Here is a 21,216-nt window from a genome sequence, read left to right on the forward strand (position 1 = left end):
TCTGGTCTGCTTGTTAAAAGAGGCTTGATGATTTTCCCCCTATACTTAAGCTGTGCAAAAGTCTATGGTTAGTAGATTTGGGGGTTTGTGCTGGTCGTCTGGGGACTGGCCCACTGTTCTGGTTCTCAGTCACACTTGCCCAAATAAAGAAGCAACTGCAAAGCACATGGTATTGGGGCTTGGTGTAAGCAGCTCATGCCTTCGCCATGGGTACTGTGCTGCTCACTGAAGTCAATAGTGCTGATGAGTGAGAGTGGGAGAACAATGGTGCCAGCCTCTCTCTCATCCCCAGAGAGGAGAGTTTGTACCTGCTATTTGGGAAGCCCTCATGGGAGAGTGAACAATCTCCCCTTTTATGTCCCAGGTGCTCCTCAGATCTCTGCCTTCACCCTGTTTGTGTCATGGACATCTGCCTGCCTGGCAGTGCAGTGCACCTGTGTTTTATCCCACACAGGCCAGCTGAGTTTCAAAACTCCAGAGTTTAGGAACCTGGCATGGCATGGACCCACACTGGTCCTCTTGGGGAGGGTCTTTCTGTGCAGGGTTGGTGTAGATTTGTTCCGGAAGGACAGTTGCACTAATATGCAGGGGCCCTGAGTTTAGAGTGAAGTGCAGCAAAAAGCTGGTGTCCAGGTTAGCTGTCCTCAGCAGCTGTGTCTGACCTATGCTTTAAGGATGGGGGAACACAGTGTCAACTGCTGGCTCTTTTTTCCCCTGAGAGGCAATGCCACATCTCCCAGATCACTCCAGGAAGGGGGGGAAACATCTCTTTCAGCGCAAGCCAGGGGACCCTCAGATCATGCCATCTGCTCCCATGCCTTTGCCCTCCTTCTCCACAGGAGCACTGCAGGGCCTGCCAGACTCAATACCAGCCATGGCACAGACCTCTAAAACTCCAGCCATTGAGGTCCACTCGTTGTAAAATCTCTTGATAATCAGCCCCTCTCATTTTCCCAGTCAATGGCTTTGGGGAAGTGTTTTCCTTGTGTGAACTCCTGTGTGCTGCTGTCTGTCTCTCTTTCTGTCTCTCTGTCTCTGTCTCTCTCTCATCTTTCTCCACGATCAGCACTCCCTCCCTTCCACAGTACCTGTGATCCTTTTCTCCCCCAAATCACATCCCTGCACCTCGTACCTTCCATGATGTGGTCTCTTTTCTCCCTCAAGTTGTGCACTTTGTTCTGTTAGTTCTCGTATTGATTTCTTAGGTGTTCAGAATGATTGTATATTTATTCAGCTGCCTTAAGGGATGAGGCAAGCATAGTGTCCTCCTACTTATCTTGCATTTTAGCTCCCTCTACCAATGTTTCAATTACTATTGGCGGTTTTTTGTTTTTTAAAATTTTTATTATTAATTAAACAATTTATTTTAAATTCAATTAGCCACGGTATAGTACATCATTAGTTTTTGATAAAATGTTCAATGATTCATCAGTTCAGTATAACACCCAGTGTTTATCATATCACATGCCCTCTTGAATGCCCATCACCCAGTTCAATTTAATTGACGTATACTGTATTATTAGTTTCAGGGGTACAATCCAGTGATTCATGAGTTGCATACAACACCCAGTGCTCATTACTTCAAGTGCCCTCCTTAATACCCATTGCCCAGTTATCCCATTCCCCCACCCACCCCTCCCCAGCAATTCTCAGTTTGTTTCCCATAGTTAAGAGTCTCTTATGGTTTGCCTCCCTCTCTGTTTTTATCTGATTTTATTTTTCCTTCCCTTCCCCTATGATCCTCTTTCGTTTCTTAAATTTCACATATGACTGAAATAATATGGTATTTGTCTTTCTCTAACTGACTTATTTTGCTTAGCATAGTTCCTCTAGTTTTATCCATGTCATTACAAATGGCAAGATTTCGTTCTTTTTGGTGGCTGAGTAATAGTCCATTGTATATATATGCCACATCTTCTTTATTGATTTATCTGTCAATGGATATCTGGGCTCTTTCCATATTTTGGCCATTGTGGACATTGGTGCTATTACACTACTATGTATTTACCCAAAGGATACAAACATAGTGATTCGAAGTGGCACATGCACCCTAATGTTTATAGCAGCAATTTCTAATGATGCTTTGATAATTAGTGCTTATTCAGAGAATGAATGGTGATGGATAGATATGTATGAATTGATTAATATTTAGGGTTAACTACCATATATTCAGTTATTTTTATATGTACATTTATAGTATAAAAATTATTTTCTTTTCTTTCACTAATTAACTAATATGACTAGTGTACTGTTGATCGCATAGCACAGTGATCAAAGTTTGTATAGTCTTTCTTAAAATATTTAAAAGTAAATTGAATATATTCTGAGTCTCATCAGAAAATTCAGCCTGTGTTTTGTTTTTTCATAGAACTTCTGTCCCCAATAGTTGTGATCTTGAACACCCATTGATTAATTTCACTTTAATTTGAATTTCAAAAGTGAAAGTGGAAGAAAATGCAATATTTATAGCAGCAGTGTCCACAATGGCCAAAGTAAGTAAAAAGCCCAGATTTCCATTGACAGATGAATCAATAAAGAAGAAGTGGTATGTACACACACACACACACACACACACACACACACACACACACTGGAATATCACTCAGCCACCAAAAAGAATGAAATCTTGCCATTTCAATGACGTGGATGAAACTAGAGGGAATTATGCTAAGAAAAATAAGCCAGTTAGAGAAAGACAAATACCATATGATTTCACTCATATGTGGAATTTGAGAAATGAAAGAGGATCATAGGGGAAGGGAAGGAAAAATAAAATCAGATGAAAACAGAGAGGGAGGCAAACCATAAGTGACTCTTAACTATGGAAAACAAACTGAGGGTTGCTGGAGGGGAGGTAGGTGGGAGGATGGGATAATTGAGTGATGGGCATTAAAGAGGACACGTTTGTAATAAACATTGGGTGTTATAATGCAACTGATGAATAACTGAACTTTATCTCTGAAACTAATGATACAGCATATGTGAATTAATTGAATTTAAATAAAATAAAATTAAAAAAGAAATGTTCATTTGATCCCATGGCAGGGAGCTATGTTTGTTTGTGAAGACAAAAAAGAAGAGCAACTATACCTTGTTAGAAAGTTTATTGACAAGCTAATGATAGGCATAGATTTGAACCAGCAACCCTGACATGAGAATGTCCTTACCTGTCCAAATTTTTTTTTTGACTAAGTCAGTTTTCAAATTAGGTTGAATTTGCATTTTTAAAAATCAAAATGCATTTTAAAATTAAATTATTCATAGGAATATCTGAAAAGTGTAATAGATTCTGAAACTGAACTGCTCAACTGGGCCACAAAACAAAAAGTTAAAATAGAAATGGTCATCTAGGAAAAACCCAGGGACCACAAGTCGGGAAGAGATGTTTGACAAGCACACTTGCAAGGCTACTTTAAATCACGCAGTGATGATGATTACAAATAAAATGCTGGTTTTCGATCAGGAAAAAAAAAAGAAAGTTTATTGACAATTTTTATGCAATATAGGAGGTCATGAAAATAAATTCAAAAGTAGTAATATGAAGTTCCAGTGGTGGCACAAAAGATGCAAATATTCTGATTCTTCAACTACTACAACATTCTTTGCTCAGGACATGGAATGTGTTACAATATTATTAGAGAAATTTTGGCTCCAAAATCATGTTTTTTAGCTCCCTGGATAGGTTTGTCAATGGTCAATTAAAATAAAATCTGGAAAGTCCAAAATCTGAGTTTCAGATATTTTTAAAAAATGATTATTTTATCCCAAAGCACTCAAATCATTTTGTCATATAGTTCAGAATATAGTTCCAAGCGCTATTTACTTCTTCCATTCACTGTTTTCTATCCAAAGAGCTTGGTGATTATGGAGTCTTTTTTTTTTATGGAGACTTAAAATAAAAACAAAACCACACCGAATGAGAGGAATAGAGTACAGTGCTACAGTTAAATAAAAGAACATATATATGCCCCCACTAACAAAAGAAAGGATCATGGTAAATAATTTAATTCCATGTTGTATTTTCATTTCTTCACGGGTTGGTTCTTATCCTGAGTGAGTTTGTTTTCTGTTGGCTTCAAATGATTATTCAAAGTAATAATACCTTTGTTCTTGGACATATTCATAGAGCGGAGTTTTGCTATCTAAGTGAAGGGAACCTGAGTCTGTTCTCTCCCTTTTATGGCAACCTCTGGCTTCCATGTTTCTTGCCTGCTTATCATCCACATCCTGACTATATATTCTGGTGCTTCCTAACAAACTTGATTCAGGCCCTTGCTTTTGCTTTTCCCCCGTCCACATGATTGTACTGCTTGATGAATATTTATACCCACATTCTTCAGTTCCTGTAAGGTCTTGACTATCATGAGAGTGACTGGAAATGAATCCTTGACTTCTGCTTCTGCTGTCAATTGACTGCCCATAGCTGTCACTTGATAGTCCATGGCTATATAGTTGTCTTTCATTAGTGCTGGATCCAGATTGACCTTGGATGTCTCCTGATTGTCTATTACTTAATCCCTGTCTTACTAAAGTTGTGCTGGATCTTACCTGCTCATGAGAAGATATATCTCCTAAGTGCTGCTGGCTGGATCCATATATACCTATAGTATTGAATTCTGACTGTCCATGCCTAGACCCTGATGGTTCATGAATCTGTTTCCCCCAATCTTCTGAATGCTCTTTATTATCACTATGGGATCCATGCCTTAGAGTTGAATTAGATTTTGAATAGCTGTGATCTGATATGGACTGTCCATGGCTGGATATAGAATGGTTGCTTGACTGCCTATGAGTAATAGATCCCCAACTTCCATATTGAACATGGGTGTCATTTGATGGTTCATGACTTACTACTGAATGCCCATGAATAGATCCCTGTCTTCTAGTTACATTGGATCCAGACTGATTATGGGAATCACTTGACTGTCCATGACTTGAACTTTGTCTTCTTATTATTTCAGTTGCTTTTGATCCTGTATGGTCAAATCGAGAAACTGATGGTCCATGTGTAGACACTTGATTGTTTGCAGCTCTATCCAATGACCTCAAAGGGCTAGAATTGCGGCTGCTTGTTCTGCTGCCCCCAGAAGGTCCATACCCAGACTGCCCATAGTCATATTCTGCACTTCCATAACTGCCATGTTTCCAACCTTGACCTGAACCATGTTGTATTCCACTAATCTGTGACTGAGAATGACTTACTCTAGATTGGTGATGACTGCTATGTGACTGTTTCCTTATGCTGTCCTTGGACTGCCTATGGGTATCATGTGACTGTGTATGGCTGGACGCACGTCTCTCTATTGTGCCAGTTCCTAATTGCCCATGGGAAGATGTGGTCTGACCCTGGACAGAGCCTGAGTATGTAGATTTGTCTCCTGTCAGCTCATGGGAGTGAGAGTGCCCCTCTGTGTCACTGGACTCACTACCCCTGGATCTCCTTCTTGTAGCCCTACTGGATGCTGTCCTGGTGGCTTGTCCATCACTGGCTTGGGAACGTCTACTGGTATCTCCTGACTGTGCATGAGTAGTTCCCTGTCTCCTTGTAGCTGTTGTTCCTGACTCTCCTTTTTGAGATCCAGTGTGGCCATGAGAGGATCCTGCATGTGTCTGTGGGACACCTGAGTGCCATTCAGTGTCTGGACTCACTGACACTGGATCTCCTTGTAGCCCTGCTGGACTGTGTCCCGGTGGCTTGTCCATGACCAGTTTGGGTATGTCCACTGGAATGTCCTGACTGTGTATGAGTAGTTCCCTGTCTCCCTTTAGCAGTGGATCCTGACTCCCCATGTTGAGATCGAGTGGGGCCATGAGAGAATCCTGTGTGTGTCTGTGAGACTCCTGAGTGCCTCTCTGTGTCACTGGACTCACTACCCCTGGATCTCCTTCTTGTCGCCCTACTGGATGCTGTCCTGGTGGCTTGTCCATGACTGGTTTGGGAACGTCTACTGGTATCTCCTGACTGTGCATGAGTAGTTCCCTGTCTCCCTGTAGCTGTTGTTCCCGACTCTCCTTTTTGAGATCCAGTGTGGCCATGAGAGGATCCTGCATGTGTCTGTGGGACACCTGAGTGCCATTCAGTGTCACTGGACTCACTGACACTGGATCTCCTTGTAGCCCTGCTGGACTGTGTCCCGGTGGCTTGTCCATGACCAGTTTGGGTATGTCCACTGGAATGTCCTGACTGTGTATGAGTAGTTCCCTGTCTCCCTTTAGCAGTGGATCCTGACTCCCCATGTTGAGATCGAGTGGGGCCATGAGAGAATCCTGTGTGTGTCTGTGAGACTCCTGAGTGCCTCTCTGTGTCACTGGACTCACTACCCCTGGATCTCCTTCTTGTCGCCCTACTGGATGCTGTCCTGGTGGCTTGTCCATGACTGGTTTGGGAACGTCTACTGGTATCTCCTGACTGTGCATGAGTAGTTCCCTGTCTCCCTGTAGCTGTTGTTCCCGACTCTCCTTTTTGAGATCCAGTGTGGCCATGAGAGGATCCTGCATGTGTCTGTGGGACACCTGAGTGCCATTCAGTGTCACTGGACTCACTGACACTGGATCTCCTTGTAGCCCTGCTGGACTGTGTCCCGGTGGCTTGTCCATGACCAGTTTGGGTATGTCCAATGGAATGTCCTGACTGTGCATGAGTAGTTCCATGTCTCCCTGTAGCTGATGATCCAGACTCTCGTTGTTGAGATCCAGAGTGGTCATGAGAGGATCCTGCATGTGTCTGTGGAACTCCTGAGTGCTTTTCGGTGTCACTGGACTCACTGAGACTAGATCCCGTTCTTGCAGTCCTACTGGAACCTGCCCTTGTCGTTTGTCCATGACCCGACTGAGCATGTCTATTGGTATGTCCTGACTGTTCATGTGTAGTTCCCTGTCTCCCTAGAGCTATGGATCCTGACTCTCCATGTTGAGATCCAGTGTGACCATGAGAGGATCCTGCGTGTGTCTGTGAGACTCCTGAGTGCCTTTCAGTGTGACTGGATTCACTGAGACTGGATCCCCTTCTTGCAGTCCTATTGGATTCTGTCCTGGTGGCTTGACCATGCCCTAACCCAGCATGTCCCCTGGCATTTCCTNCTCTGTGTCACTGGACTCACTACCCCTGGATCTCCTTCTTGTCGCCCTACTGGATGCTGTCCTGGTGGCTTGTCCATGACTGGTTTGGGAATGTCTACTGGTATCTCCTGACTGTGCATGAGTAGTTCCCTGTCTCCCTGTAGCTGTTGTTCCCGACTCTCCTTTTTGAGATCCAGTGTGGCCATGAGAGGATCCTGCATGTGTCTGTGGGACACCTGAGTGCCATTCAGTGTCACTGGACTCACTGACACTGGATCTCCTTGTAGCCCTGCTGGACTGTGTCCCGGTGGCTTGTCCATGACCAGTTTGGGTATGTCCACTGGAATGTCCTGACTGTGTATGAGTAGTTCCCTGTCTCCCTTTAGCAGTGGATCCTGACTCCCCATGTTGAGATCGAGTGGGGCCATGAGAGAATCCTGTGTGTGTCTGTGAGACTCCTGAGTGCCTCTCTGTGTCACTGGACTCACTACCCCTGGATCTCCTTCTTGTCGCCCTACTGGATGCTGTCCTGGTGGCTTGTCCATGACTGGTTTGGGAATGTCTACTGGTATCTCCTGACTGTGCATGAGTAGTTCCCTGTCTCCCTGTAGCTGTTGTTCCCGACTCTCCTTTTTGAGATCCAGTGTGGCCATGAGAGGATCCTGCATGTGTCTGTGGGACACCTGAGTGCCATTCAGTGTCACTGGACTCACTGACACTGGATCTCCTTGTAGCCCTGCTGGACTGTGTCCCGGTGGCTTGTCCATGACCAGTTTGGGTATGTCCAATGGAATGTCCTGACTGTGCATGAGTAGTTCCATGTCTCCCTGTAGCTGATGATCCAGACTCTCGTTGATGAGATCCAGAGTGGTCATGAGAGGATCCTGCATGTGTCTGTGGAACTCCTGAGTGCTTTTCGGTGTCACTGGACTCACTGAGACTAGATCCCGTTCTTGCAGTCCTACTGGAACCTGCCCTTGTCGTTTGTCCATGACCCGACTGAGCATGTCTATTGGTATGTCCTGACTGTTCATGTGTAGTTCCCTGTCTCCCTAGAGCTATGGATCCTGACTCTCCATGTTGAGATCCAGTGTGACCATGAGAGGATCCTGCGTGTGTCTGTGAGACTCCTGAGTGCCTTTCAGTGTTGACTGGATTCACTGAGACTGGATCCCCTTCTTGCAGTCCTATTGGATTCTGTCCTGGTGGCTTGACCATGCCCTAACCCAGCATGTCCCCTGGCATCTGCTGACAGTGCATGAGTAGTTCCTTGTCTTCCTTTAGCTGTGGATCCTGACTCTCCATGTTGAGATACAGTGTGGTCATGAGAGGATCTTGCATGTGTCTGTGGGACGCCTGTGTGCCTTTCCGTGTCACTGGACTCACTACCACTGGATCTCCTTCTTGTAGCCCTACTGGACGCTGTCCTGGTGGCTTGTCCATCACTGGTTTGGACATGTCTACTGGTGTCTCCTGACTGTCTGTGACTAGTTCCCTGTCTCCCTGGAGCTGTGGATCCTGACCCTGCATGATGAGATCCAGTGTGGCCATGAGAGGATCCTGTGTGTGTCTGTGAGACTCCCGAGTGCCTTTCAGTGTCACTGGACTCACTGACAGTAGACTCCCTTCCTGCTGTCCTACTCATTTCTGTACTTGTGGCTTGTCCATGACCTAACTGGCCATGTCTACTGGTTTCTCGTGACTGTGCAGGAGTATTTCCCTGTCTCCCTTTAGCTGCGGATCCTGAGTCTCCTTGTTGAGATCCAGTGTGGCCATGAGAGGATCCTGCATGTGTCTGTGGGACTTCTGAGTGCCATTCAGTGTTACTGGGCTCACTGAGACTAGATCCCTTTCTTGCAGTCCTCCTCGATTCTGTCCTGGTGGCTTGACTGTGCCCAAACCCGGCATGTCCACTGATGTCTCCTGACTGTGCATGAGTAGTTTCATGTCTCCCTTTAGTTGTTTCCCTTGTCTGAGTTTCAGGTGAATCTGGTATAGGACTTTCAGATTTTGGAGACCCTTTTCCAGAACAGGTCCTATAGCTTTCTTCTCCTCCTAGCCTAGGGTCATATTTGTCATAGCCAGTGGATTGACCTGAGTTAACCTCATGTTGATCATAACTAGAAGACTGTCTTGAGTTAGATTCACATTGACTATGTTTAGAGGACTTGCCTGAGGAAGACCCAGAGCCAAAACTGGCAGATTGCCCTGAGCTGGAACTATGTTGGCCATAGCTAGACTGACCTGATCTAGACTCATGTTGTCCAAAGCCCAATGAATGGCCTGAGCCAGTCCCAGAGGTAGGGGACTGATGTTTGCTAGATCCATATCCAAAGCTGGAGGATTGACCTGAGCCATATCTATGTTGTCCAGAGCTAGAAGATTCATGTCCACCAAACCCATGTTGTCCATAACCAAACGACTGTCCTGAGACAGACCCATGCTGACCAAAACCAGAGGAATGACCTGAGAAAGATCCCTGTTGTCCAAAGCTAGAGGACTGATCTGAGCTGGATCTGTGTTGTCCAAAGCCAGAGGACTGTCCTGAGCCAGACCCATGCTGGCTAAAGCCAGAGGCCTGTCCTAAGCTTGACCCATGTTGGCCAAAACTAGAGGACTGACCTGAGCCAGATCCCTGTTGTCCAAAGCTAGAGGACTGACCTGAGATGGATCCATGTTGTCCAAAGCCAGAGGACTGTCCTGAGCCAAACTCATGTTGTCCAAAGCCAGAGGACTGACATGAACCAGAGCCATATCCAAAGCCAGAGGATTGACCTGAGGCTGACCCATGTTTTCCAAAGCCAGAGGACTGTCCAGAGCCAGACCCATGTTGTCCACAGTTAGTAAATTCATTTGAACCAGACCCTTTTTGATGAGATTTTGAAAAATGTCCACAAGAACCAGATTCATATTGACCATAACTAGAAGACTGACTTGTTCCAGACCCATACTGTTCACAGCAAGAGGACTGACTTGAACCTGTTCTCTGTTGTCTTCCACAGTTCTGTGTTTGACCACATGCTCTAGATCCATATTCTCTCTGACTAGAAGACTGGCTGCAGGAGCTAGGCTCATGCTGACCATATCCAGAAGACTGACCTCCTGAATTACATCCATGACCTAGTCCTCCACTACTTCCTGATTGATATCCTGACTGGGTACAGCTAGATTGATTTCCTTGCCCTCCAAATCTACCTTCATGACAAGAAGTAGAAGCATTTTGTGGCCTTCCACACCCACCTGAATTGCTGGAACCACATGCATAGCTTTGCCTTCCATTGTTTCCTGAGCTTCTAGAGCTAGATCCAAGCTTTTGTCCTCTACTCTCTCTTGACTGAGTAGAGTTTAATTCAAGTCCACTAGCATCCAATCCATGTGACAGACCACCATGACTCTTCCTTCTCCTACTCTTTGATCCAGATCCAGATTCATATTCCTTTTCAGACTCCCTAGAGGGGCTAACATGTGACTTGTTTCTTCTTTCCCCCAGCTCTCCAGAGCTGGAACCATGTCTTTCTTTGCCACTATTCCATGAGTGACCAGAGCTAGACCCACGGCGTCTTTTCTCAAATTCCTCTTGGTTTCCTGAGCTAGATAAACTACCTTGCCTTCCCAGCCTCCTTGAGTTTGGCCCATGTCTATGTTTCATTCGTCCCCTTAAGCCCTCAGAACCATAACCATGCTCCTCTCCCTCACTCCAACTTGAATGTCTGTAACCTGATTTCTGTCCCAGTGTATCTTCTTCTTCCTCTTCTGTTTCACTTTCTTCCTTTTGGTGTCGATGACCACGCCTATGCTTCTTTGACCCTGAAGCTTTGCAGTATTCTTTGCTGAGAACCTTGTTGCAGGCCATAGCCAGCTTGAATACCATCAGAAGAAACTCAGTAAAGTCCAGTCTTCGGTCATGATCTCGATCTAGCATGTGCATGATAACATCCACTGTGTCTGGATCATCTGGGTTCTGTATACAAGTGACATACCAAAGGAGACCTATTCAGCCTAGCCCACATAGGCAGGTAAAATATTCAGGTAAAGCTGTGGAATTGTGGATGTTTAACATTAGGTATTTTAAATCCAGTCAAATGTTACTTTAAACTAAAGCAGCCTAATAGGACCCAGCAGGTGAGAAGAGGTAATATAAAAGAATAATCTATTGGGAACCCCAGCAGAATACAATTCAAGGACCTAGCTAGGGTATTAGGTACTCAGGTATAGCATACAGGAAAGAGTTGAATAATTCAAGTTCGGTACCTGGTATATTTTAGTTTTACATACATTTTAAACATTACATGCTAATAAAAAATTATTAAACATTACATGCTAATATATTCTATGTTAGGATCTATAATTTTAAAGGTAATAGTTAAGTACTTCCCAAATAGATGGAAGAAATGCTTGTTTTTTGTTTGCAGTTTTTAGTCATCCTGGCTACTTGACCAGCTCTCCCTGTAGACATTTCCCTCTCTATACTTTTTCTTCCATATTTAATAGGGCAATCTTTTAACTCATGTTTTAGCACACATTTATTTTCTGTTTTTTCAGAGGGAGAAACCTGGGGGCATAAAAAAGTCTGAGGGTCTACATGGTGGGTGAACGCAGAAAAATGAAAAACATTCACCTTTCTAAAAATAAATAATGCCCCAGAAGACTTTCTGATGTCCCCAAAAAGTACACTCATAGAGTTTGTCCAAAGACCACTGAGAGTGCACACTTTTTAGCTAATCTTTGGTCACATAACAGAGAATTTACAAGACCCTAGCAGCCTTCAGTCCTGGTGTATGGGTTCTTACCTTCAGAATTGGACGAAACTCTTTCTCCAGAAGTTCCTTTAGTTCATCCTTGCTCAGTGTGCGACATTCCCCATCTTGCTTGGTGTATTTGTAGAAAACGTCAATGACCGTGACAACACTTCTCAAGAGGTCGGTCATCTTTTTGCAAGTTTAAGTGAACCTGAAGAAAAAAGAAACAAAAGACCCTATTATGTTGTTTTCCTTTAACCTATAAGCAAGAGATTTTTCAAATCTCTTGTCTCTTTTAAACCTAAAATACTTCAACAAGTAAGGATGGGTTAGGGATCTTTCAATACAGTGAAAACTTTGTTAATTTTGGGTTACTTTGCTAGGATCAAGTCATTGCATGTTGCTGACTGAACTAGGATTAGAGCTCAGATCTCCATGTCATGGATGAATATATTCCTTACATAATGTCTCTACACTTTGTGTACTTTGGTGTTCTGGGTATTGTCCTGGAGCTTCCAAAGTTTCCAGAACCACCCAGATGTATTATCCCAGTCTCCCTGGTGTTTCACTGGTTCTCTTGAGTCAAAAGTGACATACCTTCTATCATACCTATTTCTCATCTGGGCACTAGATGCTAAACAGGATTGTTAAGGCCTTCAGCAAATAAACAATGGGCAAGTTACCCATTACCTTGGTGATTCAGAAGCATGAGATAGCCCTCAGCAGTGCTCAGGAACTATCCTAATCTCAGCTTCAACCAAACTCTTCAATCTTATTCTTATTCAATAACCAGGGAAAAGGCTCAGGAATGCAGGCAGTAGTTTGTCTACTGTGGATAACTTGATCTTGGAGTCCCAGGCACTGACACTGAACAGGGAAGGGACTCTACACCAGTGCAGGTCACCCCTCTATTTCAGCTGGCCAACCCAGAAAAAAAAATGGCATGCAAAAGACTAGGAAGGAGTGTGGAATGGCCTAGAAGAAGGCAAACTTCTTGGATTATTCATCTTGACAATAACAAATTTATTCTAAAAAGACCCCAGGATAAACAAAACTAACCAACCAAATAAATAAACAAAAAGAAAAGAAGAAGAAACAAGAATGAAATGGCCAAATATATATTAAAGTCTGACTTAGCTCTTACTCCTGAATTTCTAATGTGGACAACAATCAAATACCCATCAATGTAGCTGAATGAATTTTCTCTCACCTGGTTCACCAAAGGAACACGTAGGATAAAGCCTGATGCAGCTTGCAGGGTGACCAGTGGATTGAGATAGTGGCCTTTATATAGCTAAAAATGTGTGGGTGCTGTCCTCTGTGGGATGGACTACTGATTCATTTCTAATCAAATCTAACCCCACCTCTGTCCATGTTTATCTTCCTACTTCTTTGCATTCTTATCTTTGAGATGATTGCAAAAAGGACAGTGCTGGTCCAGCTTCCAGTGTGAGGACATGTTGTAGGACACTTTTTTCAGGGTCATACACTTGTGAAAAGCAGAGAATATGTTTTAGAGGACTTGTGTAGTTCATTACTTTCATTTAGTACCCACAATAAGTAGCAAAGTGTAATAAAGGGATAAAGAAAGCGGGGATAATCAGAAGGGGGAATGAAGCATGAGAGACTATGGACTCTGAGAAACAAACTGAGGCCTTCAGAGGGGAAGGGGGTGGGGGAATGGGATAGGATGGTGATGGGTAGTAAGGAGGGCACGTACTGCATGGTGCACTGGGTGTTATACGCAACTAATGAATCATCGAACTTTACATCAGAAACCAGAGATGTACTGTATGATGACTAACATAATATAATAAACATTAAAAAAAAGAAATAGAATATCTGTACCCTGAAAGGCCAGGTTTCTTTTTATAATGTAACCATATTTAAGACAACATGGAAATAAAGAAATAAAAATAAGCCAGAAAAAAAAAGTAACAAAGTGTAAGATACTTGACAGGTGTGCAGTAAATGCATATTCAATTGAAAATGAACATAGGTCATGAGGCTTACCCAATTCATATCTTTTTGCAATAATAATAACTACCAGTTATTGAGAATTTACTATGTGCTAGAAATTGTGATGAATATTTTTCATACATCTTCTCGTTTAATCTTTATAAGATTTTTGTGAGATTTGTTTGTTCATCCCATGAAAAATCGTTCAGGGAGCATGAGTCTTCATCAAGGTCACACAGCCTGTAGGTGGAGAAACCAGGGTTTGAACCTGTAGCTACCTTATTATAAGGTCCTTTCTCTTAACCATTATACTAGCCTACCTCTGTATATCTATCACATACACCTATTATGTGGAAAATTACGCACTCTTTTAGGAACGTCAGGCCCAGCCAAACACAAAAAATAGGAAAGAGTGATATAAGGAGTACTATCAGCCAGGAAGACAAGAAATATTCTTTGGCCCCATGAAGGTCTTCTCTAAGCTACAAAAGTATACATTAATAGGCTATACACAAAGTGATGTTTTAAGAACTCTTCAGGGTGAATCTACAGTGAGCTTTTCTTCTTGGGATTTTTTTCCTGGCATCCTGCTATCCATTGGTTATCTGGCAGCTTTGGGCCTAGGCCCTTGGACAAATGTCATTTATATACAGAAAGTCTATCAAATATAATACCTTACAGAAGTGAAAATAATCAGAGAGTTGTATTAGGCATGGAGAGGCAGCTCTTCTGTACTTTGCCACCAGGTGATGATGTGTCTGCTGATGCTGAAGATAGCAGCTGTCATTAATTGCTTACTATCTTCTAGGCATGCTGGCTTTTCATTTCTCTATTCTTTTTTAAAGGTTTTTAAAATAATTTACTTATTAGAGAGAGAGAGAGAAAGAAAGAGAGAGAGAGCGGCACAAGCAGGGAGAGCAGCAGGCAGAAGGAGAAGCAGGGTCCCCGCTGAGCAAGGAGGCTGACATGGGACTTGATCCTAGGACACTGGGATCATGACCTGAGCTGAAGGCAGATGCTTAACCAACTGAGCCACCCAAGGGCCCCTTATCTATTTATTCTTGACAGTAACTCTGTAAGGTCAATATTAATGCCACTCTCATTTTACAAATAAGGAAATGAAAGCATAGAGAAATTTAATAATATGTCAAAAATCACAGCTAGTAAGTGGCAGCTCTGAGATAGAAACCCATGCTATCCAATGTGAGAGTTGGGCACATCTATAACCACATCAATAGCACATACTTGGGGGTGGGGAGGGTTGATTCCTATCTGGGTGTTCCTCCAGGGAAGTCATCTTAAATTATTCACCGCACCATCTAGATAGTGCCTAGAACTTAGTAAATACTTAGAACTGGTGTCTGTTCACAAAATAATGGTTACACCACTGAGATACACCCATTGCTCTTGTAGCCATGGAGCCCTAAACCAAAATGGCCACACAGAAAGCTGTGTTGTCCCCTAGATATTGTAGTCATTTTCAATAGTAGGCATCTTTTGGAACTGTGCTTGTTTTTTGCTGAGATGACTGCAAATGTCAGGAAGATTTTCAGAGTCCGACTCCAAACCAAGACAGGTTTTAAAGCCCCCCTTGCATAGCAACTCCAGTGTAGAACTTTGAAGCCAGTTCCATTGCTTGCCTCTTCAGAACTCCAGTATGCACTCCTGTATGCTGTGTGTGTTCAGGTCTTTCTGACTTGCTCACAGAGAAAAGAAAAGGAGTGAGAATGATTTTGATATCCAATCTGAGCTCTATCTTTTCCTGGCTATGTTCCTTAGGAAGTTCTCTAATCCTCTAAGCCTCAGTTGTCCAACTTTATAAAAGTGGGAATAATAACACCGACCTCACTAGTGGAGATTGCTTAAGATAATATCACATATAGGAGGCACTCAATAATGTTAGATAAAATTAAGTTAGGAGCCAACAGTAGGCCTTTAAAAGCAGAAATACTACGTCTCTGTCAAAAGCATGGTAACTCATGATTCTTTTTATTTAGAAAAATAACAATTTCATTGAGCTATAATTTATATACCATAAAATTCAACCTTTTAAATTGTAGAATTCAGTGATTTTTAGTATAGTCATGGAGTTGTGCAATTAAGTCAGGCTTGTCATGGTATCTGTGTCCTTAAGTAATTTACCTCACTTGTTAGTGCTTTAGTTTTCCCTCTGTAATAACCACAAAGGGGTGTTAGTGTCAGGGTGCAAGTGGACTCAAGTCAGACTATTTTAGCTGCAATTATCAGGAATAGTCAGGGTTCTACCAGAGCTCCATTTTTTGGAAAGGAACCAAAGTGATGGTCTCTAAGGGTTGATTGGATGACCTGCGGAGAATTTTGCCTTCCTGGGTTCTGAAAGGCAGTTTAGTCCAGTGAAGCAGAATCCTGGAGCCTGGAGATAGGGTGTAGTCTCAGCTACACCATTTCTCTGGGTCTGGGTCTCTTTTCTGCCCTATTCTACCTATCTCATCACCCTCTGCTCGTTCCATATTTACACTATTCTGGGCTTTCTTCGATTTTAGGCCGATTTGGTGAAGCTGGTGCATTATTGGCCACTGAATTGTCTTGAGGCAGAAGCAATAACTTGGAATATTAAGAATAATTGTAATTATACCAGCTTTTGTTTTCTCTTCACTGAATGTTGGCTGAATTTTGTTTCCATGGCTAATCGTGTTCCAAGGTGGGGGGACACTTCTTTAAGTTAAAGTACTTCTGCTTTGGGTTCCTATCATGTTCAAATGGAATTCCTTAAGGACTTGCCTTGGGGCCTAAGTGGGGCCATGCCTGTCATAACAGCCAAGCACTTTCTCTATGCTGGGACTCTTAGGAGCCCCAATTTTTGGGGTTTCTCAATGAACTCACCTTAGAGCTGATACCTGGGTGCTGCTCTAGGGGACTAGAGCATATTAAATGCTTCTTTTCTCTAAAAGTGGTTTAGGGAGCTGTTCTTAACTCATGGTATGATGTGGTAGAAAGAGCATTGACTTTGTAGTAAAACAGACTGTTTCTATACACAAGCTCCAACAAACTCCTATAATACCTTGGGCAAGTTTTTAAATCTGTGTCTGTTTCTGCACCTGCGGGATAATGAAGATAATATCAGACATGTGGGAATTAGATGAGATAATATTAGGATACTGTTGAGTACCTGATAGGGATTTAACACATTCTCTTTTCTTTTCCTTCTTATTCTCAAGGTTAATCTGATTAGTAGTTTATCAATAGCATTTGGGGGTGATGGTTCCTGGATATGATTCTTAGCCTCTTCCCTCCTGGTAGCCACTCTTCCAAAGTGAAATCAGAGGCCAATTGTGTTGAACTGTTGGAACCCAACCTTCAAACGAGTTTTGTATTTCTGTTATGAAAAATCCATGGTACAGGACTGGAGGAGATTATGTTAAGTGAAATAAGTCAAGCAGAGAAAGACAATTTTCATATGGTTTCACTCATTTATGGAACATAAGAAATAGCAGGAATCAGTAGGAGAAGGAAGGGAAGAATGAAGGGGGGGTAAACAGAAGGGGGAATGAACCACAAGAGACTATGGACTCTGGGAAACAAACTGAGGGTTTCAGAGGGGAGGGGGTGGGGGATTGGGATTGGCTGGTGATGGGTAATAAGGAGGGCACATATTGCATGGTGCACTGGGTGTTATACGCAAGTAATGAATCATTGAACTTTACATCAGAAACCAGGAATGTACTGTATGGTGACTAACATAATATAATAAAAAAACATTAAAAAAAAAGAATGCCCCACTCCCAGATTCCTTTCTTATTTTACCACACTTTGTTAATATCTCAAGACTCATATGCTGGAGCAATAGTCTCACAAAGAGATGCTGCTGACAGACACACCCAGGCTTTCAGCCTGGAATGGGAGGCTTCAGCATCTTCTTCTATCCAGATCTAAGTGAGATGTACCNCGATCAAAATACCGAGTACCATCTGGGACCTCTAGATGCTCTTGAATTTTACTTGGGGCCATTTCTGAAGGCTGTGTCTCAGATGCTTAAATGGTCCTTGTGCCCACAATATCAATAACCTGTGATGGCAGTATGGATTTTGGAAACTTCCTGGATACATAAACCTCACTTGAAATGGGAAGAACTTGGATTAGCACTGGAATGCTGGACTCACTAGATGATCTAGAATTTGTATTTTGACAAGTAAGGCAGCTGATCTTTTTTTTTTTTTCTTAAAATAGACTAGAACATGTACCAAAGTAAGTTCCCTGAAAGGCTGTAAGTATGTGCCCAAAATTTTGGGGGGAGCTCCTTCTTCAAAGCATTTAGAGCAGTATATCATTGTAAATATAATTTGGTATGTGAAAATATTGGCATTTTAATCATGAATTTGATTTTGGAATAATTTATAAGCATTTGAAACCATGTTGGTAAATAAAGAGAATAATGCATGAAGTTTAAAAAATAGAGTCTGTGTTCAGTGTGATGAGCACTGGGTGATGTACTCAACTAATGAATGAATCATTGAGCATTATATCAAAAACTAATGATGTACTATACCTTGGCTAATTGAATTTAATAAAAAAAAAATAATAAAAAATAAGTAAAATGTAAAAAAATAAAGTAACCAGACTAATTTTTTTCTGTGCACTTGCTCTCAGCAATTCATTTTACTTCAGCAAGCATTTTGTAATGACTTTCTATGCTCCCATGACCCTTTTCTTTGTGGGAATATGCTTCCAAAGGTGAAGCAGTCCAAGATTATGTGCAACAGTATAATGAAGCTAGATCAGCATTGGGGCTTGGCTTGGGCTTTGGTCATCAGGAAAACTGTTGAAGATTTAAGTATGTTTTCCAGGAAATTACATTTTTGGGGGGTTATTTATGAGATTGAAATTTTCCATCACTCCCTTTCATTGATATTGGTACTATCTTGTTTGAAAAAGTGTTGAGGATTTGCCATTTGGCATTTCCCAGGATGCATTGTGCATACATGTGCATGTGAACACACAAATATATAGATGTGAATATGCACTTGTCCATACCTAAATCACCATAAAGTTTAATGAGAGATAGACTTGCTCTAGAATATCAAATGAAGCTGATTTTTCATGCTTATGGATAGAAGAAATTGACAAAAATTATATCTGAGGCTGCTGGGGATGGTATCTTTGAATATCCCTGGAGAAATTAAATCCAGGACCTCTATGAGTTATAGCTATCAGGTTCATATTTTGTTAATTTTGGATTAATTTCATTGATTGTTACCATTAACTACGATCATTTCATTTGTTTCCCTTTAAAATTAGTGATGTTTATTTTACTTATTATAAATAAAGTCACTCCACCCATGTGCTAATTCCTTGCTTCTGGCACTGACTACTACACTTTAGGGCTTGAGTCTTCTGGGATTATTCAGTTTAAATCACCTCTGAGCATCTGGACTCCAAAAGGAAGGATAACAAAGTGGGATTTGTGAAAAACCATATCTGCAGTGTCTCATTTTTTTATGTTGATAAATTTGTTTATTTTTTTAATTTAATTTTTTTATTATGTTCAGTTAGCCAGCATATAGTACATCATTAGTTTTTGATGTAGTGTTCAACAATTCATTAGTTGCATGTAACACCCAGTGCTCATCACAACACGTGTTGTGATGTGCAGTGTCCCATTTTTATTTTAGTAGGAAGTTTTCTTCCTTGGGGACTGGAGTCTTAAATTAGGGACACTAGATCACCAGCTTAGCAAGGTAATTGCAAAAGGCAGAGAGAGTAATTATTTTGTGTTAACTATTAAAAGATGACTAAGGTCTCAGGGATTGACCTCTAATCCAGTTGCTTCACCCACTGCCCCTAGTTTTGTACAGGTCAAAGACACGTGGAACAGAACTGTTCCTTGAAGGTCCAGGACCCCTTGTCTAGGGAAACAAATACTTAGCTTTTTAAGATGTTTAAAGATGACATTCTACTCATTTTTGAGGTGGTTATGGCTTGAGAGGCAGATGGACCCATGAAGAGTGGGGCTTGGGGCCTTTGCCACAAGGGGAGAGGCTATTAGCCTAGGTCTCTGTGAGGGCCTTTCTCACACACATTTCCTAAGTCTGGTCTATGTAGAATAATTCAGGGCAAACACAGGGTAGGACTCTTGAAAGAATGTTTCTTGGGTTCTGCCTAAAGACTAAAACAAAATTCTACTAGCAAACTTGTTTAACCTAGTGATTAAGAGCATAAACTTTGGAATCTGACAAATCTGGGTTGGAATCCTGCCTCTGACACTCATTAGTTATGTGACTTAATATTTCTGTAAATATGGGGAATTTTCTTCAGAGGGTAGTTATAAAATTTAAAAGAATTAATTCAAATGCCTGGAACAAAAGAACCATTCAGTAAGAGGCAAAGAGGGCACGTGGTATGAAGAACACTGGGTGTTATATTCAACTAATGAATCATTGGACGTTTTATCAAAACCTAATGATGTACTATACCTTGGCTAATTGAATTTAAATAAAAAAGAGGCAGAAATTGCTATTTTTTTTACTAAAAAACCCCCAAACCCACCTATCTTTTTTTTTTTTACATTTGCTTGAAATATTGATATTTTCTGTGTCCACTTTGTGGATTATATCATCAACATGAATGTTACTTTTACCAGGTTTTTTTTGTTTTTTTTTGGTTTTGTTTGTCTTTTTTTTGAGAGCCAAAATCATATGTCAGACATTGTGCTCTAGATTAATCAACTTCTCTGGGCATCAAATACTATACAAGGTGACCTGTGATTAGTCTGCTTGGAAGAAGGCCTTGGTTCTGCTTGGTTGGCTAGTGGGTCACATTGATTAAAGGTAATTATAATGCCAATAATCTTGATGCTGTTTGTGGTGGTGATGATGATGACACAAACTCTATTCATAATGAGGATAGAATCCTCAGATCAGACCTATTTATTTTTGCAGCAGATCAAAGAACAGGATTGAGATTTGCCTTCAGGTACATGGATTGTTTTCTTTCTCTTTCATTCACTCTATGACTGATCTACTGTGGGGGCTAAGGGGTTATGATGCATTTATCTTGCTTTTCTAATGTATAACCTCTCTTTCTCTGGTTATGCTCTAGCCCCTGGAAGCCCCTTCCTGGTTGGTTGTCTATGGTTCTTAGCCACCTCATCTTCACCAGAAAGGTTTTCTCTCCCCAGATCTAGAGACCAGGGATTCTTTGGGTGCTTTATAAGTAGAAAAATCTTTCTGTCCCTTTTCTCATAAAGAAGCCAGATTTCTAGCAGTCTGTAATGGATTATGGATTTATGGGTTCCTGCACTGCCTCTTACCCTCTGACTCCCATAGAATTCTTTTTTTTTTTTAAGATTTTGTTTATTTATTTGACAGAGAGAGCACACAGGCAGGGGGAGCAGCAGAGGGAGAGGGAGAATCAGACTCTCTGCTGAGCAGGGAGCCCAATGTGGGACTCAATCCCAGGACTCTGGGATCATGACCTGAGCTGA

At 41.9% G+C, this 21,216-nt stretch overlaps 1 protein-coding gene across 1 annotated transcript; it reads right to left on the reverse strand.

Moving 5' to 3' along the window:
* Nucleotides 1–441: 441 nt before the first annotated feature.
* On the reverse strand, nt 442–13,057 carry LOC100480898 (filaggrin-2). The gene is given in 6 exon segments (XM_034641904.1): nt 442–662; nt 4,920–5,641; nt 5,643–7,062; nt 8,293–11,020; nt 11,850–12,009; nt 13,009–13,057. Coding segments are annotated over 5 exon segments (5,229 nt in total). The 5' UTR covers nt 11,988–12,009; nt 13,009–13,057.
* Nucleotides 13,058–21,216: the final 8,159 nt, after the last annotated feature.

This window comes from Ailuropoda melanoleuca, chromosome 2 (genome assembly GCF_002007445.2).
Source record: "Ailuropoda melanoleuca isolate Jingjing chromosome 2, ASM200744v2, whole genome shotgun sequence".
NCBI classification, from domain to species: domain Eukaryota; kingdom Metazoa; phylum Chordata; class Mammalia; order Carnivora; family Ursidae; genus Ailuropoda; species Ailuropoda melanoleuca.